This window comes from Athene cunicularia, assembly GCF_003259725.1.
Source record: "Athene cunicularia isolate RWA chromosome 1 unlocalized genomic scaffold, athCun1 chr1_part2, whole genome shotgun sequence".
Lineage (NCBI taxonomy): Eukaryota > Metazoa > Chordata > Aves > Strigiformes > Strigidae > Athene > Athene cunicularia.
In genome coordinates, this window is record NW_020799092.1 from 65,957,288 (window position 1) to 65,983,177 (window position 25,890).

Here is a 25,890-nt window from a genome sequence, read left to right on the forward strand (position 1 = left end):
TCCAACACACAACATATTCAAGTGTAGTGTAACGATGTGTGCATGAGATTTACATTCAAAAGGTGAATGTAAGATTAATTCTGTTCATCCTGAAGTTGAGCATTCTGTAGCTCAAAAGCTACTCTGAAATGTATTGTGGTATAGATGATCTTGATGTATACATGAGTCCAGAACACTGCATCAGTAGCATTCAGCCTGAACCATTTAGAAACGTTTCAGATAGTTCCTCTTGGTAGGACTGTTCAAATAATGGCTACATCATTTGGGTTTTATATGTTTTTGTTCTGTTGTGGAATTACTGTTTTAAAAGAAGACCTAACTGAATGGTGAAATTACATTCCATTATTAAATCTACTGTAGAAGGAAGATATTTTAATAAATAAACTAGTCATTCCAGTACCCAGTTCGTGACATAAAACAAATGACGTGACTGAAAAGTCATGAAAATGTATGCAGAACCTATGCAGATAAACTCTCCGAACTATAGTATTTTAAAATAGTATCTTGTTGTACCTGTTGACACGTATGTTTAAATTGGTAAGTTGCAAATCTAAAACACTTTCTATCTTTTCAGAGTGTTTTTGTTAGGGTAGCAGATCTATATGCATTGTATAAATTGAGTGAAGGCATGATGTTGACAAACTGGTAGTAAGAAACTACATCCACAGGTTGAGTTCCTAGATTTCACCTTCTTTAAAATAAGTCGAATTAAAATAAGTAATTTTGACTGTACTGGGATTTTTCTTAATTTTGCAGAAGTACAAGGAAGGGTATCTTCTTTTCATTTGACTTAAGTGATTTGAAGTAGATAATACTGATGGTTGGTGAAATTTCAATGCAGAGCAGAAAAGGGAAGCGAGTGAGCCTGTGTCTTCTCTTAGCAAATTGTGGTTTTTTACAAGTGGCAGTGACCAATTGTAGTGGTACCTGAAGTCTTTCTGACGGATTCAAACAGTCTCTTACTGGTTGGGGGTTTTTTTTGGGGGGGGGGGTGTTTTTCTTTGGTGGGGTGTTTTTGTTTTCTCTCTCTTAACATGGCTGAACTAAACAATTGCCCAGAGAACTACATCTTTTTGGAATCTCATGACTCTTCTATTCCCAGGCTAGGCCTTAATGGCAGCTGGCTTGGGAACTGTACTCTCTTTCCAAGCCTGATTTTAGTCCATCATGTAAAGTCTGCTTCTGTGGTGAAAAGTGATGTTAGGAAGGAGTTCCTGTAGTAATACTACTTTTAAAATAACAGATCATGTGCTTATTTGGAAGATTTTTATGGTTATGTTTCTTCAAGATTGATTGACTGTTCTCACATACAAGAAAAGCTTCTTTAGATTCTTGCATCCAATTGTTGTTCACCTGTCCTCTTCATTCAGTGACGAGTTTCTTCATTTAATGTCCAGAGTCCCTATTTGGCAATGCCATGCCTGTAATTTTGGAACTAGATACAGGATTCTTAATAACTGCTTCGCTATTTTCCAAGTGTATTTACTTGAGACAACTTACTTAAAACTCTTGTGCATGCTTCCTGTTTGTTCTTCCCATCTCCCCTAATTTGTTATGGTGAGTGCACTAATCTAATAGCTCAGTGACAGAACAGCTTCTCTTTAAAGACAGTTACTTAAAATAGCACTCCATTACAATATAAGAGGTTTTTGAAGTGGTTGTGCAGAACAGCTAGAGAGAGCACGCTGTAATATTGTGCAGGTAGTGACCATGTTTAGAATAAATCTGACATGCCTGACACTGTGCTTCCTTATCCATATGCCTCTTGCACAAGTCTTTGTGAAACTGTTTCAGGTTATTTTTCTTCCTAGTTCTTGAATTAGTTCACAGAATGGTTGAAGTTAGAAGGGACCAAAGTTCTTTTAAAACTATTGTCTTGTGGACTTGATTCTCCTGTAGCATATGTAGTTTACTGTTATCATCTGTCTAAAAAGTGAAATGGTAGTCCATTAGAAAAATAAACCCATAATGTAAGAATCTCTCTAAGATCTCTCTTACAGAGAGTGCTTCACTAGGGGCCTTCACATGTGTGACACATGTGTGATTTGCATGTGTCATCTGATGTTTGCAGTGAATCTGGTCATGCTGATACTGTGTATGTAAACTTCTTTATTTGTCAGATTTTCCCCTTGATAGGTATAGATGATCATATTGACATCTCTGAGCCTGGATGTAGTATTTCTTATAAACAGAACACTACTTAGCCAACATTGACCTTGAACTGATATGGAAATTTTTGTCCATTTAACCTCTTTCTAGAGTCTGTAGAGAAAGATGAGACAGGGTAAAGTTGAGGAATAATGTACTTAAGCTATGAGAAATTAGTTATAAAAATGAATAAAAAAAACATCCTTTTTACCTTCTCTCCCAATCTCATAGGTTTTGACTTAGAGTTGGACAGTATATATTTTTAAGACTGCCATTTCCATTCATAAAAAAACCCTGGGTTTTTTCAAGCTTTCCTTCTAGTAAAAATACAATAATAACTAAATTTGAATCATCAGTACTTAAAAATTATATAAACTAACTTGTCCTATGAAATAAGTGGTCACTCTGCAATATCTGTTGCTGACAATGTGGAAGAGTAAGTATTAGTTTAGGCATTGGAAGTGATTGCTATAGATAACAGTAAACATTCCTAACCATATATGCTGGGGACTACATGCATAACTTTGGATTTGTCATGTGTTCCTTTAAAGTGTATTTGAATCAGTTTTTCAGATAAAGAATGTTTATGCTTTTAGAGTTCAGGGTGTGCATTTGATTATCATGCATGAAATGTATTCTGCTGTAAAATAGTCTTTTACTTCCTAGTATTTGCTTGGCTGTGGACTCTCTGCTGAGCTTTAACATATTGAGGATCTGTGTAGCTGCTGCACCAGCTCTGACCCGAATTAAGTTTGCAAAACAAAGTTTTGCATCTGGTAACATTTAGAACTCTGTTTCATTATGAATGGTTATGTAGATATACATGACTTCTGTCTGTTTGGGCTCTCAGCATGTTCAAAAGAGCATGCAAGCATGCACTTCTCTGTTTTTTGACTTTCATATAATGTATATCCCCATTAAATTAATAGCATAAAATATACTTCTGCCTGAAGCCACAAATATTAACTCTTCTCTTTTTAGTAAAGGTACCCTATTTCCATTTTGTTTACTTAGAAAGTTGTATGTAGTCCTGTTCAGTGTTTTCCTTGTGTAGTGAATTTCCACTGATATTTGTCTGTCTGCACACAGCAATAGATGATATTATTTTTTTTTTAGGTTGCGTTCCAACATTTTTTTCAAACATTACAGACATGTCTAGGTGCATTTGCAGTTGTGTAGCTTGAATTTTTCTTTTCTGCTTTTTGTTAATTGCCAAGCTGGCTGTGGGCTACTATATTCTGTAAAAATGGAGGAGAGAATATAACAACTATTTTTGATGTGCCGAGTGCATGCCCTAAGTAGAACACTTGCTGTGTTGTTTATTGACTGTTAGTGTGCATTCTAATTTGTGTTTCCTGGCAGTGTTGTTTGTGTTGGTGGGGACGGCATGTTCAGTGAAGTGATGCATGGTCTCATTGGAAGAATACAGAAGGACTCTGGCATAGACCAAAATAATCCCAAAGCACCGTTAGTCCAGTGCAATATAAGGATTGGCATAATTCCTGCTGGTAAGAAAGGGTTAACTTTCAGTTTACTTTATTCATTATTCTTGAAATTTCTTCTTATTCATAACGTCTTGAATTTAGGCCTAAGTATAAGATATGAACAATGATACTCCGTAAAGACACTTGGCTAAAGCTGTTTGTATCCCAGTATAATTATTAATCAAATGCAATTTTATTTGGGAAGGGTACTTTGTAAAGGAAATCAAATCTTAATGTGAAACTTCAGAATTTAATTACTACTTTTTTTTGGTGGCTTTCTGTGTGTTAAAACAAGATGTTGACAGTAACACCTTTGCCCCGCTGAACACATTAGTGAGTGAAATTTGCTGAACAGAGACTTATCTGATAAATATTTCTCCAGTTCTAAATGCTCTACAAATTTAGTTAGAATTGTAGTGAGAACCTCCCACTGGTCTGGCAAACTCCAAACAACTGCTGAGATTTCTTCTCTCCCCTACCCTACCCATTCCCTCCCTGAGGTGGTCATCACAGAAAGCGTAAGGCAGCCACAGCTGAGGAATGGTCCTCAGGTTCCATACCAAGTTGCAGTTTCTGCCCCTTTTTAGAGGTCCTATACCTTCACAGTTCTCAATGTCAGCCACTTTTTCAGGCAATCCTGACTACTGTCATTAAGAGGCATTTGAGAGAATTCTTGGAATTCAGGTCTTTGGTAATAAACTTTTTTATTGACCATAGGCACTCTTTGATCAATCTTGCTGTTAAATCCAGTGTTGCCTCACCCTGCCCAGTAGGTCCCCAGGATTCCTTCAGAAGTAGACTTACAAGATGACTCTTTCTTCTGGAACTGGATTCAGTGTTGCAACTCTTTCATAACATGTGCGGTTTTGAGGACTCTGTGGAAAGATAAATGGACAGTTCAATGTCTTTTCTATGCTGTTCTCTTTTTCTTGTCAGATGTTTGGATTTTAATTAAAGAACTGGGATATGAAATGAGCATTATGAGCTTCTGACTAGAACTAAACCACAGATATTAATGAGAAAATTTCACACAAGTTGTCGAAAATACACCAAGTCAAGTAGTGGATTTGTACCCTCAGGCTTTAGGTGATTATTTTTATACTCATATCTTTGTGAAGAATGTATCCAAATCCAAAAGGTCTGAATTGTTACTTGAAAGAAGCTTAACCCTTTCTGCTTGCAGTACAGTAAGGGTTAGATAACTAAAAGCAGCAATGTGAATATCCCCTTATGGTTTTTCATTCTCTTTCTTAGCTAGCACACTAAGGGTTCTATATAAGAGAATTACTGTGTTTAAGTATATCCTGATTTTATTTGTTAAAGCTTTGTATTAAAATCAGTTTGTATAATAAACTTGACAAGAACAGAATTTGAAGTGCTCTTCATTTCCCTTATTTGGGCAAATTTCTTGGAATAAAGGTTTTTGCTTACATGGTTGGTTTTAGATTTTGCCTACTGGTGACCATAACAAAATAAAACTGGAAAAAAACAGAAGCTCAATATTAAGAGCTATTACTTTTTCCTTAGGAAGTTAACTATAAGCATGTTAAAATTTAAAGATTAACCTTGCTTTTTCAACAATTTCTTAATGCATTTTTTCAGTTGCAACCAAAAAGTATGATCACTGATATTTTAATATTGCTAACATGTATTGATACACTTTGTTTTCTTACACACTTGCTTGTTTTGCTTGTTGTGTTTTGTCCCCTGTTGATGTGTGCTATTTGAATGTATACTGCATGCTATATTCCTTGAACTAACATGAGGTACAGCCTTGTAATAAGAGCTATAATTCCAATATTTTCTCTAAGTCATTATTCAGATCCCTCAAAAATTATTTTTAATGGTGTATTAAGAAGCTGGCCTTGAAATTCTATTTTTTGGAAGTACAAAGGATAATATATATCTTGATCTGTTTGTAGATTATACAATATTTAAAATGATACGTTACTGAAAATAAGGGAAAGTGTTTCTTTACTGAAAATGGGAGTCAAATCACTGAATAAATCTTAACTCTTTATTAACATATCTAGCCATCACAGGGACCTTAAATTTTGTATAAAATAGCCAAACTCATGCATTGCATGGTGGTCAGGAAGGCAGCAAGAGGGTTTTTTCCCCAGCTCTTGGTGAAGCTGCTCTCTGACCATGTATCAATCCCAACAGAGTCCCCTAGTTCCTAAACTAGTGTAAGAAGTCTGTTCCAAAATAAGTAAGATTTTTTTTTTTTTTTTTTGGTAAACTAAACTGGCAGGCCTAAAATAGAGCAAGTCAAAAGGAATAATGAAATATAAATCATTCATCTAGAAAAACTTCATCCATTATGCTCTTCTTAGTTCTTTATAAACAAACTTTTTCTTAACATCCTGAGAACTATTAACAGATACTGACAACAAACACTATCCATAGTTTAGAGATTAAGTTCTAAAGCTCTGGGTGTCTTCTGATACATGGAGACAGTTTACTTAGTGAGGACAGGAGCCTGGGCTACGATGACTCTGCATCAGGTTTTTTGCCTTTTTTATCATCTAGTTCTAATGTAAAACTGTGTTAACAGAAACATGGCAGGTTGTGGTTTATGGTTGTGATTAAACAGTGTCTGTATTCAAACTAACATTAAATTCCGCAGACTTAATCTTGTTCACAAGCTGTCAATTTAATTGTTTGAAATTACAAATGAAAGAGATTTAATGCTAAAACTTTCTCAACCTATATAACCGTTTTTTAATAACTAGTTTTATTTCATAGTCAGAATCCCATTGTGCAGGCTTTTTTCTTTAATGTTGGATGCTACTTGTAATAACAGAGGTGTCTGATTCGATAGTCTCTTTCTTAGTGTGTCTTCTGGTTAAAAAAATATGATTTATTCTCATGCTTTATGGCACATTTTTATGAAATAACTTGTGTTTTTATTGAAATGAATAAAGGCTGCTACTCAAATGGTAGTTTTAACTTCTGAATTTCTCTTAGTTGCAGCCATTCCTCAAATCTGCCAGTGTAAATTGACTGATTGCTGTTGTAAACGGATTTGCTGTGAAGAGTACTTAGAGGTTGTAGCAACCTGACAAAGTTTTGCATTGTGATGTGGTAGCTACAAGTCAGCACACCTGTGAAAACCTCTGTTTAGTTATTACTTTCTCCTAGTGCCATCAAGCCTTAAAAGCACATTCAGCCATGGTTTCTCACTGTATTCAGAGTGGTAGTATGCCTCCACAGAACTTAAAAACAGAGAATCATTTCTCTTACAATATGCGACACTGAGGTTTCATCCACATGTTTTAAGTATTAAAATTACACCCTCTGGAGTAAGCCAAAGTAATTCGTTCATCTTACTAAACCTGGCATAGAACAGGAGGACAAAGCTGTCAACTCCTGTAGGAGGACTCTTTAGTAAAAGAGAAAGGATTAGATTAAATGCTCATGATCTCATAAGATAGAAGAAAAAAGTCCTACTTTGCTCTGTGCTGTGGTGTACTATTAATGTATTCATTCTTCCAAAAACCAAGACTGCCTGCCTACCCTGGAGATAGGAGGAAAATCTTACAGGCACTAAGAAAGATTGAGTGAAGTATAGAAACAAAGCGTTAATTGCTGTAATGATTTGGGTTTCTAATGTATCCAGATTCCTTTCGCTTTTGTTGTGGTCAAGGTATGAACTCTGATATCTAGGACTGAAGCGGGCAGTATGATTATAACAGCATGTTGATGTGTAGCTGTAGAAGTTAGAAGCCTGTGCCATCTTTAGCATTCTTATGTGAAGGTTGTATAGAAAACTGGTGGAGGTTTCATTCACAAATTTAAAAACCAGCTGCAAGTAAAATCATGAAGTATGACTGGACTCTTATATTACTGTCTTCTAGGCTGTAAAATTTCACTTTGAAAATATTTTAAAGTATAGCATAAAAAGTTATCTAATTTTTTTTTTAAATGACCCCAAGTGATGTGCCCCCAGCTTTCCCTGTTACAACATTTGTAGTATTTAATGATCTTTGCAGTTTAGTTAGCATCTCATTTCAAGGTTCAGTATGTCCAGTTTGAAATCTGAAGTGCAATGTTTTGTGTTCATCCTTCAGCACTTTAATTCTGGAAATGACAGTCTTAGAGCTAAATACTATATGTGATATGGAGGGGTTGTTTTGAAGACAACTAAGTCAAGATTACTTTTCCCTGCGATGTTAACGCCATCTCTGAAACTTGCCATTGTTTTATTAATCCATTTTTGTGTATTGTACTGAATTTCTGCTGAAGTGATTATTTACCAAAAACACCCAGCCCAACGATCTGAGCTGTTTCTTTTTTTTAAGCCAGTTTGTCATTATGCGGGTGTTAAACTTGATTTCTTGGTTTCTGGATGCAGAAAGAATGTATATAAAACTTTGTATAGGAACATATCCGTATGCCCAGGCTATGCATCTCTCCCTGTAATGGTAGCTTCTCCCCTTACTTTTGAATGTGTCAGATCCTTGTAATTGGAAAATTACTTCCCAGAAAAGTCACCATCTACATTTTTTCAAAATACTAAATGCAGTTTGACCAAGACTATGCAGTTAGTCTGTTGTTAACATGACTCAACAGGTATTTTGTCGCTGAGGTGTCTGCATGGATTGTGACTTCACAAAAATACTACAGTCATACAGGACCCACACTAAAGTTGTTATTCTACCTATTTGCAGTACAGAATCCTGTTGCCATACTAATTGATCTCTGAGGATTCTGAGTGTCCTGTGAGAGCACTGGCCCCTGTCAAGGGTATCTCACATAGAACAGTGCTTATGAACACTAAGAGTATTTGTTTCTTTATTAAATTCACTCTTCTCTATAGGATCACCATCTAGCAGACTGTTGCTTCTGTCATCTGCTTGGTTTAGTACTACAGTGATGGTCTTCCAGTTCTTTGGAATTTGCTTAGTTTTCCATCAATAAAAGCACAAAAATGAATACTTAGAGCCCACAGCATGCATGTGTTTTGGTTTAAGAAAACTTACAAGTTAGTAGTCTTAATCATTTTTCAGATTATTAATTCTAGTACTTTGCCTTCTCATTTATTACAGATAGTAAATACTGATTTTTTTAAACATTTTTTCTCCCACAGAATTATATGGCATGAACCCTTCCACACAACCAGTAAATCATGTGGTTTTACTTACTGCTTTGGTGGTTCTATGACCTATTTAAAGCTTGTTAGGTGGTGTCTGAGCACCTGTGGCATGATTTTTTCTATTCACAAATATCCAGCAATATATGCATGCAAAGGAGAAATCTGGTGATTTAGGTGTACTGTATTCTACGTAGTGCTGTCCATCAATTAGGTTTTTTTTAATCTTGCTTTAGCAAAATGTTTTGTGGGGACTGCATACTCTTTAATATTTTAAATACATATCTTGATCATTTGTCCTTGATTAATTAAAAGGAATAATTTCCTTGATAATTTCTAAATCATTAAATTTATTTTTAAAATTACAGTGTTTAAATTTGCGGAGGGAAAGAATGTTAAACTTGATTATATAACAACTATGTGGCTGTATGATGCCTCCTAATAACAAATGGACTTTGGGGAAAATGGATAATGAAACAGGACTCTAGTGTACATAATGTATGGTAAAGATTCAAAGTAATTATACTTACTTTAACAAAGACACACTTCATACTTTCAGTAGGCTTTTAATATCAAAATATCTGTGAATGAGAGCTTTCTTTAACTGGGAGGCTTCAGACATTTAATTTGGGATTCAGCTATCTACATATGGTGGTATGGTACAAGACAACTGTTGTGCTAGAGTAGCAGTTGGAAGCCAAGCAGAGTAATCTGCAGCACTCAAACACTGGGGGTTGGTGTCATGTTAGGTAAAGGAGTTACTCTTTTTAGGGTGAGTTTCAATTTGAAATTGAATTTGATACCCAAATTTTTATGCTTACCTTTAGGTGTCTGCAGGTGAGATGGGCATCTAAACTCATGTTATAGCCAGGGGGCATCTGGTCAATATGGTCAGTAGAGCCTGTAGATCGTATGTTGCATCTGCCTGTCTGGTGCAGATGTCTTGTCTCCTAAGGCCCTTCAAATGGGGCCTGTGTGTGAGTACCTTGAATCAAGCTCAAGCTGTTATCAGCATTCCTGACAAGATCTCCTTGACCAAAATCGAAGCTTCAACATGGTGTGCGGTGTTACATGTATATATGTAGCTACTTCCAGATGTCTTAACCTGAAACTTAATCGTTCCCTTGCATGCTGATATTCTTCTAGCACAGCAATGCAAAAATTAGTGTCCACACTGAAGATCTTTTTTAATGAATCAAGACTCAGTTAACAAGCAGTCTGAGTGCTTTCTTTTCATTTGCATGTAGTTCTGTGCAACCCGTAAAAAACTCTTTTTCTTTTCCGTAATGCAGTTGGGCTGTTGCCTTTACAAATCCCCAAACAAAATCTGGCAGAGTATGTATATAGTTTTTCTGTTTAACCAGGACAAACACCTACCACTTAACATTAGTGAAGAGTCATGCTCTGTGAAAGCTTCTTGCCCAAACTCTGTGCTCTGACAATCCTAAACTATTAATCAAGGCATGTTAGTCAAGCTATATTTACATTCTAATCCTGCTTTCTGTGTCAGAGTTATACTGATGAAATAAGCCAGATTTTGGTGGGTTTTTGCATGTGCATCTCTTCAGAGTGCTGTTTCAGCAGTAGTAGATTGCAAATCTATTCAAGACCCACCTAATTTAAAACTAAGGATAAAACCAATTTTTGTCTGAAAAGTTCTAGAATGAGATTCAAATCCTCAGATATTATGAACATTTTTGTAACCTTTAAATTAGTACTGTTAGCTTCATGCTTGGTGTAGTGTTATGACCAGTTATATTCTTTTGGAATGTACATAAGGAATGATACTGGTTTTCTTGCTCCATACTACTGGCTCAGAGAGAAAAAGCCAAACATTTTACTGTTTATAGTTGGTACTCCACTGGCATGTCTGAGAACAAGTCATAATTTGACAGTTGGTAAACACTGCTGGTGTCTTCCCCAGTCTCCCATTTTAGGATCTTAGAATTAATTTCAGACTTCAGATCTAATTTTAGCCCTCCCTTGCTAGTTAATGAATAGAAATGAAAATAAGTTCTATAAAATTGGCCAGCAGATAAATCAGCTTGTTACCGACTACAGAAGAGTATAGGGAGATAAGCCTCCAGTGTTAAAATATAGCTTGCATGAATTCTCCTCTTCTCCTCCCACCTTACAGTGTAAGACTACTTAGAAGCTCTGTTTACAAGACAAATGTGGCTAAGCTTATTCTAGCAGCAGAATGCAAACAGATCTTGAAGAAATGAGAAAGGTTGAATGAAATGTCAGAGTTGTACCTTCAGCAGTAAAAGGTCAGGTCAGATCTTTTAGTGGCTATTTTTTTGTTTGTTTGTTTTTCTTTTCAAAAGAAGTGAGAATTTTCTGCCTACATGAAATTCATGGGTGTAGGAGGCAAAATGAAACTGAAAAAATTATCAGTAAAGCATAGCTTCAGTATGTGAAGTCTGATTAATATTTTCTGCTGTAAAACTCTAAATGTGGCATGGTATGATCTGCGTACCTTGCCTGTTATGATACTGAGAGAAATTGGAGTCGTTTCCTGTGCAGAGGCACATACTTGTAATGGTACACTTTCACCATCTTGAACCTCAACCTTGTAGAAAGAGATCAGTCACGCTATTTCATCTGCTTGATTTGTATTCTCTTTAACTGGCTCCTGGAGCTGCTTCTTTTTCACTGTGACTGGCTTCTGCATAGTGTTTACTTGATAGAAGCTTCTCTCATGCTCTTCACTGGTAGGGGAAGTCATGTCCATTTCCTAAGTGAGTTGGAGGGGAAAGGATTTTCTTTGCTCCGGTTGACAACTGTATATGCCTGGACTTTTCTTGAAGTGAGAAGGAACCAAAAGTAGATTTTAAATAGTGATTGCTCATTCCTCCATTTTTTAGTTTTCTATTTCAATTTGATTAGGCTTCAGAAATGGAAGTACTCTGTATTTCAGCTGCTCTACATCTAGTGTGTCAGTAGCAAATCCAAGAACATATATGTGGACAAAATAATTGATTGTTTTCTTACTTCCAGCCTTGACTTTAAAGGAATTAATTTTCAGGGAATGGGTGGGAGAATACAAGATGACTTTGAAGTTAGATACTGCAACAGATATGCTTAGGTACGTCTGGCCCTGACTTCCAAGTCTCTGCTGCAGAGTAGAAATCAGAACCCTACATTAGGCTCTTAGATTGATTTTTTGTTTGTTTGTTTGTTTGTTTTGTTTTTTAATAGGAATCAGGGTTTCTAAACAGCACCTAAAATACTGAGTGGACATAGTGACTTGAGAGAGTGACCTGAAGGTAGTTAGTAACAAAGACAGAATATAGGTGACACCTAAAGCTTTCTCCTTTTCTTCTTGTAGGTATTTTGCTCAAGACTGTAAAGGCACATTATCCATTTTGCTCCCTTATCTGTAAACTAATTTGTGAAAGCAAGCATTTACTAATTTTCAAATAATAGAACTAAGCAGGGGTTTCTGGTTTAAGACACAACTGGAGGAGAAGAGCAAGTTGACAGCCTGGAATTTAGATCAGTGCCCCATAAAACAGAGACCAGTGAACTTCTTTTCATGAGATCTTGATGCGTAAGAAATCTTAAGCAAAGGAGAATCTGCTTATGCCTCCTTTCCCCTCCATACTTAATTGATATAATAGCTGCAATGTAATCCTGAAATTTTTCATGTGAATTAACTTATTTCCCTTCACTAACTGATATATATATTTATTGCTTATATAGTGAAAATCTTTGTGCTTTATATGGAGAAAAATAAATTCTACTCATTTGAGGGGGAAGAATTTAAATAATAATATTTTTATCCTTGTATTTACTTTGTTCCATAAAATAGAAAGGGGCAAGCCAAGGGAACATAATGCTTCTATCTGGAGGACCATGCCAAAGGAACATAATGCTTTTATTTGGAGGACCATGGCAATAATATTTGTTTTGAAAAGATACAAATTAATCTCAAGTTTTTTATTTCTCAGGATCAACAGATTGCATATGCTATTCAACTATTGGCATTTCTGATCCAGTAACATCAGCTCTTCATATTATTGTAGGTGGGTGGTCACAGTTCACTGTTTGTTAGTAGCCAAATGCGGTAACTTCATTTAATTCTTTCTATATGTCTGTGAAATATAATTTGAACATAATGGCTGAGTTGAAATAGAGAGATTTTTTTTTTGTCCAGGATTTAAGACACTGATTTGGAATACAGGAGGTTAAAAATTAATTGCTTTCTCTACTGTTATTCATTGTTTTCAAGGGATCATAATGTTTTGAAACTTTATGTCTGGTGCTTAAGTTTTCATTCATTCTGGCACACTTTTGAAAATAGCAGTAAATCACAGTAAGAAGTTTAAGTTGTTGGACTATATCTCTCTCTCTCTATATATATATATCTATCTTGGAGAAAGCTATGACACTTGAATAGTAGTATTTTGTACCAGTTGCCCAGTTGTCGTGTGCAATTCAATGCTTCCATGCCAAGTTAGAAGTATGGCTTCTGCTTGACTAGAATTAGCTGATAATTCCCCATTTTTACCATCTGTAAGTCATATATTTGAAGATGAACTAGGAAGGAAAGCAACTACTCTTCAATAAATGCTTTTCGATATGTTGTCATCAGTAGGGATGCTGACATGGCTACTTCTCAAAAGTCCTCTAGTAATGGAGTCCTTGAACTGCATGTGGGCTGAAGGAGACAGCTTGGCATGTTCAGTGCATTGTGATTTGTGATGTCCATCCTATCTTGCCACATACTGAAGAATCATAGTCACCCAGTTCTTAATGCTGAATTTGAAAAATTGTGCAAGATGGTCTTCAGTTCTAACAATGTTGTGTAACCATAAAGGATAGAATTTCCAAATAACGATTATTTCATTATCACTTGTTACTCGGTGCTTAACAATTGCAGTTTCAGGAGGTGGTGTTGCAAAGGTTTATACATGTACTTCTCTGTTATTAACCTATGGTTAACGCTGTTCAGCATATGTAGAGTTCATGCCACTGGACTAGGATTAGACAGAGAGGTGGATTTAGTATATCATAGTATTTTAGTGGGATTATTAAATGTGCAGATATACACAGGTATTTAGATTCTTAAATGTTGCTCACTAAGATAAAGGGTTCTTCACAGTAGTGCATGGTGAAAGGATGAGAGACAATAGACATAAGGTGAAACAGATGGGGAAAAAAAAAAGAAAACCCAAACCCAACAAAATACCAAAAAAGCAAGCAAAGAAACAAAACACACACACACCCAAAACCCACCACCACACCAAAGCTTACACTATGAGGACATCAGAGAGGTGGTGTTTTTAGGGATTTTCAGGACTTAACAGGATAAGCCATGAGTAACCTGATCTGACCTCATAGCTGAATGTATTTTGAGTGGGAGATTTGAGAAACTTCCAAAGACCCCTTCCAGCTTGAATTATCCTCTGATAGTATGACATACAGGATTAAGTGGTATCTTATAGATGTACTGATAGTGCACTGATCTATTCTGTAACATCCCCTCTTACTACCACATGGTAAATGAGTCTAAATTCTTCATTATATATTTTCAGCACACCCACCTCTTTCTTTTCACCTAGTGCTTAATTTAAATATTAAATCCAATTACTATTAAAAAATTATTTTTCCCTTTCCACATGTGTAAGAAATACATATGGATATAACATATATATGTTATGACATAAATACAGGATATATTTTTTTATTTAAAAAAAATTTGTAACATTAAAGGTACTGTTGTGTTTGCAGTTGCAAACAAAATAAGCCTTAATAGAACCTTGCACTTCTGACCTTCATAGGTGACTGTCAGCCTCTGGATGTCTCTTCTGTACATCACAACAACACGTTTTTAAAGTACTCTGTATCATTGTTGGGTTACGGCTTTTATGGAGATATATTAAAAGACAGTGAAAAGAAGCGGTGGATGGGTCCGATGAGATATGATTACTCAGGTAACTTGTATAATTATTACGTTCTTTTGTCAGCATGTAAACATACTAAATCAGATGATGTACTCTTTCCAAACCAACCTTCTCCGAAGCTTTTACACATCAGAAGCAAACTGAACCTGATTTTAAACAACTTGTAGTACCAAGTACATTGGATCACATTATGTAAAGCTCCCTAACTTTGGGGATAGCATTAACAGTGTGCTCACTAAAGTTGTGTTCAATATATGTCACCTAGTGATATCTGCCTAAAAAGTAATATATTTTCTGTGATAATCATACTGGTTTTTCTTTTCAGTCAGTTAGAGATAGGCACTCTATCTTGGGACATTCAGCTGTTGGGATGAATTGTTAATTTTGTCCTTCTTCGAGCACTGATTATAGAGATGAATGATTTAGACTAGTTATCTAATACTTGGGTAAATTCTATGCTATTTTGCCTTCTGTGATTTGTCTTGTGTTAGGGAAAGAAGATGCAAAACCAGTGTAGGCCAATTTTAAGATTCTGTAGTGATGTATAGCTAAAATGTTTAGTTGGCTTTTAAAGATGTCAAGCAAAGTAATGGCACTATTAGCAAATTATAAAAAGTTGTGGGGGTGGTGTGGTATTGCTTTTTCCTTTACAGTGTAAAGCATCATAACATAAAGAGCTGTGAGCTTGGGGAGGACAACTATTGTTTTGCAGTCCTTAGAGAAGGAAGGAGAGTAACAATCAAAAGATGTATGCAGAGGTGTTTGCAATGTGGATTTATAATGACTTAATGATGGTTAATTCCTTTTTTTATGTAGGCTTCAAGACATTTCTTTCTCATCATTACTATGAAGGAACAATTTCTTTTCAACCAGCAAAACACACACTGGGATCTCCACGAGATAAAGATAGCTGCAGAACAGGGTAGGCTAATGTTTATCTCTGGATATTTGACATGAACTATTTGAAAAGGCCTATACATAAATAGGGGTCACAGAAATGTTGTTTTTAATATCAAACCACTTAACTCTGAAAGAGATAAGCTTGTAAAAAAGTTTATCGACTCATTAAACAGAACACCTCATTTTATCAGGTCAGGAAACAAAAACGCAATAAAATTTTGTTAGCTGGTCTCCCCCTGCCCCAATTTTAAATGAAGCAAAGTATAACAGTCCACTACATAGTTACGACATGCTGAGGGTACTGTGCTGTGTTACTGCTAATAAATGAAAAGTCTGGATGCCTTGCAGCTTCTACAAATGGAAATAGTTATTTAGAAATTCTCAAATGTTCGCATTGTAATTGGATCTAGCAATTTTAGTGATTGTTTTAGTGCCATGACAACAGCTGGCATGGATTGTCCTGAGGATAGGTCCTCTCAGGAATCAGCCTATTTAGCCTTTTTATAAACTACTTCTATGCTGTGTAAGTTCTGTGTGATATTCTCCACTTGTCTCTCCAATCAGGGGGCCTGCCTTAATCTCCCAGTGTTCCTTCCTTTCTCTTTGCTTTCACCTGCTTGAAGTTATACGCTTGTATTTATTATTCTTCTTTATATATGAATGTAGCTATCATAGATATAGTAGTTGTCACAGCAGCAAACAACACAGCAGCATACAGGGGAGCCAGAAACTTGGGCCAGAAACTGCATGGAACTTGAGGCTGTATTGCGTTAGTGCTGTGACATGCTGCTGATCACCGTCTCCAGTACTAGCTGATCTGTCTGATCCATCAAGTGCCTTGATGCAGCAGAAACTCCAGAGGAAGAAAACTGTCATCCAGGTCTCAGGGTGTAAAGAACACCTAGTGCCTCACAGGGGATTTTATACATCTTGATAATTGCTGGAAAGTCAATAGGGCTGGGCACAATCAGTTCAGGAGAGTCCTGGAGTGTGGTGATAACAGTGATCATGCAGGTGATTGACAAGCTGACTAGGAGAAATGCTCTGCTGGTCTTGTTACAGAAGAGGAAAGTGGGAAATGTGATGGTTGAGGGCAATCTTGGCAGCAGTGACGAGATTATAGAGTTTTAAATCCTGAGAGAAGTAAGCAAGACAAACACTAGAATTGCAGCCCTGAACTTCAGGAGGGCAGGTTTTGGTTTATTCAGGAATCTTGGCAAGATTCTATGGGAGTCTGCCCTGGAGGACAAAGAGGCCCAGGAGAGTTGGTTGGTACCACCTCAAAACACAAGAACGAACAATCCATTCTGATATGCAGAAACTTGAGTAAGCATGATAGAAAACCAGTGTGGGTAAGCAAGGATCTGAGAAGTAAAGAGAAGGTGGAAGTGGAATGAGTTACTTTGGAAGAACACAGAGACATTGCCTAAACATTCAGGGATGTAATTTGAAAGCAAAAGCTCAAGTGGAGTTGATGAAATCAGTGAGGGCTGTGAAGGGTGTTGCTTTTTACAAAGGGATTATGTAAGTATACCAATCATAACAAAAGTCTAAAGAAACTGTGGTCTTGCCACTTTAGGGGTATGGGGAACCTAGTGATAAAAGATACAGAAAAGGATAGAAAATTACTCCTTTGCCCCAGTTGTCACTGATGTATTCTGACCCCAAGCCTGTGGATGAGGGGGAAACAGTGGGTGTTACATACCTTGACTTTAGCAAGGCCTTTGGTACTGTTTCCTGTAGTGCCAAATTGATGAGTTGTGGACCAGATAGGTGGGTGGAAAACTAGAACCTAGAAAGGGTAGAGTACCAAGTCCAAATGGTAGTCAATTACTAGTCCCTTGGGGATCAGTGTTGGGGCTAATACTGTGCAACATCTTTATTACGGACTGGGACAGTGGCAGGGAGTGCAGTCGTGTTCTGTGGATGATACCAGATTGGGAGGAGTGGTTTACATGTTGAACATCAGGGCTGCTATTCAGAGGGACCTTGGCAGGCTGAAGAAATGGCTGATAGGAACCTCCTGAAGTTCAGGAGAGGGCAATATTGTATACCTGGGGTGGAATAGTCCCATGCAACAGTACTGGCTGGTCACTGACTGGCTGGAAGGCAGCTCTGCCAAGAAGAACTTCAGGATTCTGTTGGACGACAGCTGTACCTGAGTTAGCAGTGTCCTTGCAGCAAGGAAGGCCAACCTTATATTGAGCTTTCTAAGCAAAAGAGGAGCCAACAAGTCCTAAGAAGTGATTCTTCCCCTGTACTCAGCACTTGTGAGATGAAGGACTAGCTCCAGTATATAGTGTTTTTCACTGTTGCAGCAGTCAAATATTGGAACAAATTGCCCAGAGGTCTTGTGGACTCTACCCTTGCAGATGTTCAGAACTTTACTGAACAAGATGGTGAACTTCTTAATCCTGAAAGACCTGGTTTGAGCAGAGGTTTGGACTGCATCAGAGGTCCCTTCCAACCTATGTGATCTTATGGCTCTGTGATACATTTATTTCTGTCATCTAGTAATCTTCAACACTGTACTTAAGTACCTATACTGTCTGCAGGGCCATCATGATTCATGCCACATCAGAGTTGTAAGTACCATGATGCTTCTTGTGGTGGAGGAAGATCTTGTAATGATTGAGTAAAACAAAGTTAAACTGAATGATAGTTTTGTTTTCAGGAACTGAATGGTATTTTTGTTTTCAGATGTTACATTTGCAAGAAAAGTGAGCAACAGCTGGCAGAACAGCACAAGGAATGTGGATTAAAACATGAAGGTAATTTGTCATAGAAAGTAAGATGGTGTAGTATTATACAAAGTATTTTTCAGAATATATCAGTTCAGGTGTGTGGTGGGGTTTTTTTAAGCAAAAAAGTTGGTGGTTTTTTATGAGTTATTAGATGATCCATTGTTACTTAAAGTTTTAAGACAATACATGAAAAAGATGTAAGGTGTCTCCTTCACCCAAACCTCAGAAAATTCTGATAAACTGATAATAATTATTCTCGTATTTCAATGTATTGGGTTTCTTTAGGAAAATACTCTGTGAGCTAGGACTCTGTGTTCTTATTGTGAGAAGTACTTAACTGATAAACTGTGAGGTAGTATATAAGGAAGCAGTTCATTAAGATGACTTTTAGAATAGATCGGGATTAAAAATTTGTCTCTGTTAGCACAGAAGTCACTCTGTGTACAGCTGTTTATTAAATAAGTACGAGGCAGTGAACTTGGACAACTAATAACCGATCTAGTAGCGTTAAGCAGTCAGTACCCCATGAATATGCAGTATAAATGATAAATGAGATTTCTCTACTCTCTCTCTAGTTATGCTATCCTTATTATCTTTTTTTCCCCCATTCCAACCCCTGCATACACTTGTATTTTTTCATGGGCATAACTTTTCCTTCCTTTTGTTAAAACAACTGTTAATATACTGGATTCTGTGCAGTCATTGTCGTTGTTGTATCTCTTTATGTCTGACTACTACATCCTAATGGGAGACACTGATATTGATACACTTGTGACCTTGCTGGAGTAAGATATGCAGATTCAGTTGGCTGAATTTCACCTCTCATCTCAGTTCACGGTCTTGGATAAACCCCTCTTAAACAGTACAAAGCCTTCCCATGGGTGCTTGCTTCTGTTTTTACTCTTTTTTTCTTTTTTCTTTTCTTGTAGAGCCCAGTGCATAAAGCCATAATTTTCTTGACACAAACATTGGTCCTTATGACCTAGATTATCTTATAATTACAGTTATTTCTCACAGTAACTGTGCCAGGTTTCAGCCATTTGTTAGCAAAAAGAGTATCATCATACTACAGAGATTCATTGGTAGCATAAAGGCTGTATATAGATTCCTATGCCAACTTGAATTCCTGTTACACATGCTTATATATAGTTCTTTCATCCCAGCTACTGCTTTCAGATCTTTGATATAGTCAACAGATGGCCAGATAGGAGTATTTCTTGAGTTGTTTTCATTTATGCCCAGATTCAGCTAAAGAAATTGCTTTACATAGTATTTTCTTAGAAGCTAAATCTGATAGCAGGCTCTTTTGATAATTAAAAAAAAAAATCTGCCTTTTTGAGAAATAAATGTAGTTAGAAATTGCCAAACCTGTTTTCTTTTGTTTCTGGGGTTGTTATGTTTGGTATTGTTTTGGTTTATTGTGCTTGGGGTTTTTTTTTAAATCTGCCACTTTTGTTAGTTTTGATCCAGCAAAGGTAGAAGAAAGCTACAGCTTAGTGAGCAATCAAGACTGTTTGAGACAGCATTGCACAAGACAGTAAACAGCTGATTATGTAGAATGTTGTTTACTTAAATCCATTTTATTCTGTTAGCCAGTTTTCTTTGCAGTTCAGTCTCTTCTCTATGCAGCATTGGTAAGCAAACAATAGCAATCAGCTACTCTTGATTTGTAATAAAATGTGTTTTAAATTTTCACCTCCGATGAGTTTTTTACTCATCAGGGTGTATTGACTGGCTCCTTTATTGTCCCTGCTTGGTTTGTGTACAATTCAGATAAGATTAGAAGGATGCTTGCATTGGCTGTCACTGAACATACTTCTTTGTATTGTGCAGAAGTCTATGTCCATGTGCTGAGTAAACTTTGAGTGTTAGTACTTTATACTGATTTAAGCAACTTGCAGTATATATACATAATAGACAGTTGAAATGAGTGTCATTTATGCTCTCCCATCGTATGATTGCTCTATTGTATGAAAGATACTTTGGGTGAATAATTTGTGCTTTATACTGATGTACCCTGTAGAATGGTTATGAAAACAGTTGGTCATTTAAAAAGTGGTAAAAACCCTCACTTTGTTCCTAACTCGAACAATGAAGCTTTTTTTGAATAACATGCTGAAATTTATACTGAACAGTACCTTTTCACTAGGTGAAAACAATCTATTACAGTAACATGTATAAGCATTCTACCTTAAGTAATTTGAGACTTATTTATTACAGTGAGCATGCTTCAAAAGTTAACACGTATCTAGACACATCTAGACTGAATTATTAGTGCTTCTCAGATAAACAAGAAAAGCTTTTATCAGTAAAGGTTGTTGTTTTCATTTTGTGGCTTGTATATCAGAAAATAACTGGTTTTCTTGTAAATAAGTGCTAGTGTAGTTCTGGACACAGATGTTTCTAGTTCGAGTAGTTCCTTATGTTCTGTTCAGTTACCTTCGTCTCCAAGGAGGGCCTCATCATTTGTCTGCAGCCTGAACAAAGTAAATCTGTAGTTTGACACTTAAGTCTTCCTCATCTCTCTTATGATACACATTTTGAATCTGATTTAAATTATTTCTTTCTTTAACGTCCTCTTTGAAAGCAACATAAAAAGATCAGTAAGGCAAGCAATACTAAAACCGCTCTGGCAAATGATGCAAAAATGTTGAATTTGAGCTGCATTTTTTTTCTTTTTACAACTGATTTATTTATCAGGAGATAGAGAGGATAGTCTAGATGGAAAAAGAATAAAGTTTTTAGCTTCCTTTAAGATTTTTGTCACATTGTAATCCTGCTCTATTTTTCATGGATTTCTGTTTTTCTTGGCTCTATTACTAAAGAGTCGATGGTAAGAAGTTCCAGTTAATAAAAATTCAAGGAAGTGAGAAAAGTTCAAGAGCAACGGACAACTACAGAATACTTTTCCAAACATTTTTTTTCTTATTTTTATGTTGAAGAAAGATTGAAAGAGGTCAATTCAAAATGAATGCATCATAGACTTTAGGTCCAAAATTACCTAGGCTATTGTAATAATAATTCTCTAAAGTAAATAAATCCCTACAACTAAGACAGTAAAGAATATCAGAATTGCAGGACGTGAAATATATAGCATAAATGTTATCTATAGTCCCATCAGAGAAGCACCTTTAAAATAACTATAAGGTAACCCGAACATGGGGAACTGACAAATGTTAGATTTCTAAGTCTGTACCAGTTAATATGCCTCAAAACTTCTACCTTGCCATGTGATTTGATGGTCAAACTTTAACAAGCTTATATAAACAATCTTTATAGTTTTTTGTTCATTCCTTAATTTTACCCCCATCATCAACAATAGCACTTCACTCCTGAACTCCAGTCTTAGAACCACAAGTATCTCCATAGACGATTCTGCAATCATTACTTCTCTGGAGTTGTTCTTTGAAATCCCTGAGTCCACTTATGTTAGGAGGAGAAAAGGAGTGTTATGGCTGCTTTATGGGCTTCTCTTATTGTAGTGAGGAAGGCGACAATATGTAATCTAAAAATGCAAAGGTATTTTTTAATCTATTTTTATCCATATTAAAGAAAATAAGTTTAGATGACAACTCTGCACTGCCCACCAGTCGTTTTTTGTTCCAGAAAATTCCTCTGCTCTTCACAGTATTGATGCCATCACATATTTAATCTCAGTCTATGTCTACTCTCCAACAGAACAGTTTCATGTTGTTGAAAACAGATTTTTGCATTGTTTTCCAGACATATCTGAAGATTTACACACAGGAAAGTTCAACTCTGTTAATAGTATTCATCTTCAGACATTTGGGGTTGGGGTCGAAACAGACTCCTGATCTGCTGCCTGCTGGTCCTTGCTGATTTTTTTTTTTTTTTTTTTTTTTTTTTTTTTAATATAGTTGTGGCATTGAGGCAGAAGACGAATATTGATTCAGAAGTCAAATACTAAACCACTGTCTTTGCATGATTGTTTATTTAAGATTAATATGTTGAAGAGCAAGAATAAAATTTTTAAAAAGTTAAAAATCCCCCTGAACTTTCACATGCCAAGAGTTGTAACTTGCCTCTGTCTTTTCGCTGCCTAAAGTATTGTAAGTTTACCCATATTAATACTGATCCTTAATTTAACGCACATATGTCAGAAATGAGTACGTAATCACAGTCTGTGAAGGGAGAAAGAAACTTTCTCTGTTAGCATATGACAAATATATTTTTAAAAAGCGGTTTACTTTAGATAGGTATTTACAGTGCATGAATATTCAGTAAAGACTTCTAAGTTGCCCAAAGTGGTTTCTTTTTAGTGTTCTTGTGCGTAGGTCAAATAATAACCTATTTCTGTGTCTTTACTGATGTATTTCAGAAGATGAAGAAGAATGGAAGGTTATTAAAGGGAAATTTCTAGCCATCAATGCAGTAAATATGAGCTGTGCCTGTCCACGAAGTCCAAAAGGTCTTTCACCAGCAGCTCATTTGGCAGATGGATCAGCTGACCTTATTCTAGTTCGTAAATGCTCTAGATTTGATTTTCTACGGTACCTTGTCAGACATACAAACCAAGATGATCAGGTAGGTGTGTATTCCCTTTGACAGTGAATTCTCCAGAGTCAGTCTAAGTTGTAAATATCAATATTCTTGTATGACAATAATAACATCTACAAAGCAGTTATACATTTTGGGTGACATAATCTCTGAGTGTATACCATTTAGAAATAACCCTCATTTAACTAAGTCAAGTCTTATAGCCATAGCATTCTAACAGAATTTAACTTTTGCTAATCAAATTCTCTTTCATAACATTTTTCATATATTTGCTGTTTGGATAATATTTAAAGTGATTTTATCACAACTGTGTCCCCATGTCTTTGTTGTGAAAAACTGCTAACAGCAGTATAATATAGATGAGGTGGAAGATGTACTGAAGAAATCACTTTTTCTAAACTGTATAAAAATGTGCTTTAGAAGAACGTTACCAGAGATGTAGTTTGATCATAAACTGCAGGCTTTTAACAGAATTTTAATAAATCTGTGTGACCAGGATATGAACTTTATGCATCCAGTTTCAAAAATACTCCTTGCATGTATTGTAGCTGTCAGGATAAACTTCAAAGGAAGATTCATCACTGTTTTGCATTGTATTATCTGTTGAAACCAGAGCTATGGCTGTGAATACACACATTTAATATTTGTTACAACCTGATACTATTAACAAGTTTTGGAAATTATCTGAACAATGTACTAATGTCATATCTAGTTATAAAAGCAATAATAAATCTCTCCTGTTTATGATGCTCTTCTTCCTCTTCTGTGGAAGAATTAGTATAGAATCTCTTTCCTGTATTTCCTCTTTACCATTCCCTGGGACATTGTGTTTGTGTCTGTATTCCTCCTTCCTGCTATTCTCAGTCTTCTCTTCTTTTCACTCCTTCGCACTTGCTCTCACTGTTCCCTTGATATTTTTAATTATTTGAAGCCTTCCTTGGCTACCTTTCAAATTGGCTTCAATATTTATTAAGAGACTACACTTTGCTTAGACTTGAGACATGAGGACATTCATGGGTGGCTCTGTGCAGCCATGCATACCAGGTTTTGCAACTAAACTGTTTGGACTAGCACACTGCTTAGTGAGCCTCATCATATCCATGAGCCAGTGCTTCCAAGTGTGGACTTTTGACAACTTCACAGTTTGTTTATGGTTAAAAGCTGGGGGAATTTAAGACCTAGGAGGTCCCTTCAACTCTGATGCTTTTTTGATTGCTACTGTGGCCATTCCCCTTCCAGTGCTTCCCAACTGTTTCTCTCTGGGCTATGTTGGTTTTGCAGTGTAGATTAAATGCAGGGTTATACATATGTCCTCACCTTGAGTTAGTGTGTACCATACTAGTGGGAAACCATGAAAACTTAAGAAAGTGTCAAAAGAAAAAAGAAGAAAAGGGTGACTGTACATTAATACAGACTGGTTTATGAGTAAACTTACTTTGTTCACTTTTGTTTCCTTGCCATCCACTTCCTATAGATGCATACAGACATACTCCATTACATTTGCTAAATGACGTGTTTGTATTTATAACAACTTGATAAATGTTTAAATCCATATCAGTTAAGGTGCTTTCAGGGCAGGTGGGGACACCCTCTAATGTGATTGTTACTTTAATCTACAAAGCATATTTTAAAGCGTTTGTACGATATTGTAGTGTACATCTGCAACCTCTGTTAAAAGAGCATCTCTTAATTGTCCTACTTTTTCTAGCTGAATTAATTAGTTTATTTTTGTTCTGTTGAATGTAATAATATTGCCCTTTATTCTTATTTTCATATACACCCAGCTCTGATGCAATCACACTGACAGGGCATTGTTCCAAATGCAGAAGTGTAAGGCTTTCAGAAAAGTCCATGTGTTGTAAGAACTGTAGTTGGACACGTCCTGAGGATAGTACAGAGATCCAATCCAAACCTTTTTGACTTTGATTCCATGTATAATAGTTTTTATAAGGTATTTTTAATAGTTTTTATACCCTATTTAGCCATAATCTCAGGATCTGTTATGTGATAATCTATAAAGTGACAGTATCACAGCTACTTGAAGAAGACCATTGAAAAGTAAGGTTCCATTTTGGCTTTATTGTTTCTGACTTGTGCAGTTTTTTTAAAAACAAAAATCACTATGCCTCAGGTAAGCTCCTCTAGAAAATTGAAGTGGATGGACTTCCTTGAATAAAAAATGCTGCATGCTGAATTGCTTTACATAACAAATGTATTTAATTGTAATTGCCTGTTTTGATTTTTTTTTCTTTGTAGTTTGACTTCTCATTTGTAGATGTTTACCGGGTGAAGAGTTTTCAATTTACATCAAAGCTTTCAGAAGACAACGAAAGCAACATCACAGACATAGGAAAGAAACGTTTTGGCCAGTTCTGCAGAGATCATCCAGCCTGTTGCTGTAATATTGCTAATAGCACCTGGAATTGTGATGGAGAAACTCTGGACAGTTCAGCAATTCAAGTGAGGTAAGCATCAATTTTTCTGTTCATATACCAGAAAACATGTTTTCACTGATTTTTAAAGATGCTCGTAAAGACATGCCAAAGAGGTGCCTCTGCATAGCAAATTTGAGTCTTCTCACAATAAACAATATTTTTGGTTACTTTGAGTCCTTTCCAGAGAATACTTCAACCATGTATATTTTAAACAATCGCTCTGACTGAGATACATGGATGGCCCTACCTTTGAAGTCATACTTATTTCTCAGGAACTGATATGTGCTTGAAGTGCTAAAGATGAAGGTGGTGTTGGGAGGATTCTTTTTAAATGAGTGGAGTACCAAATTAGAAGGGAATAGAGGTTTATGTAATTTGAAGGGCTTTTTTCTTTCTTGATTGGGGCTTTTTTGGTTAATTGTTTTTAGAACAAAGGGAACCAAAACCACAATATAAAATATTTATATGTGTGTTCCACTAAAATATAATCAACAGTCCAAATTGTTTTTTGTAAATAACATATATTGTACAAGATCAGCTTATCTATGTGCCCCATAGAACTTTGTGTGGAGAAGAGGAATAACAGGAGTGATGGATACATGAAAGCATCCAGCCTTCTTTGCAGGGTAGGATTGTATCAAGAATGAGATCATAGTT

The 25,890-nt window shown here is 36.1% G+C and overlaps 1 protein-coding gene across 5 annotated transcripts in view; it reads left to right on the top strand.

Annotated features, from left to right (window-relative positions):
• The window catches only part of CERK (ceramide kinase), a 46,691-nt gene that overhangs the window by 17,822 nt on the left and 2,979 nt on the right, over positions 1-25,890 (top strand). For 4 of the 5 annotated variants that reach the window (XM_026866418.1, XM_026866408.1, XM_026866393.1 and 1 more), the window contains exons 6-12: positions 3,511-3,656; positions 12,681-12,755; positions 14,514-14,666; positions 15,453-15,558; positions 18,237-18,307; positions 22,620-22,825; positions 25,055-25,263. In XM_026866418.1, the coding sequence (XP_026722219.1) occupies positions 3,511-3,656; positions 12,681-12,755; positions 14,514-14,666; positions 15,453-15,558; positions 18,237-18,307; positions 22,620-22,825; positions 25,055-25,263 (966 nt within the window). The remainder of the gene's footprint in view (positions 1-3,510; positions 3,657-12,680; positions 12,756-14,513; positions 14,667-15,452; positions 15,559-18,236; positions 18,308-22,619; positions 22,826-25,054; positions 25,264-25,890) is intronic. The other variant, XM_026866401.1, reaches the window with a different exon arrangement.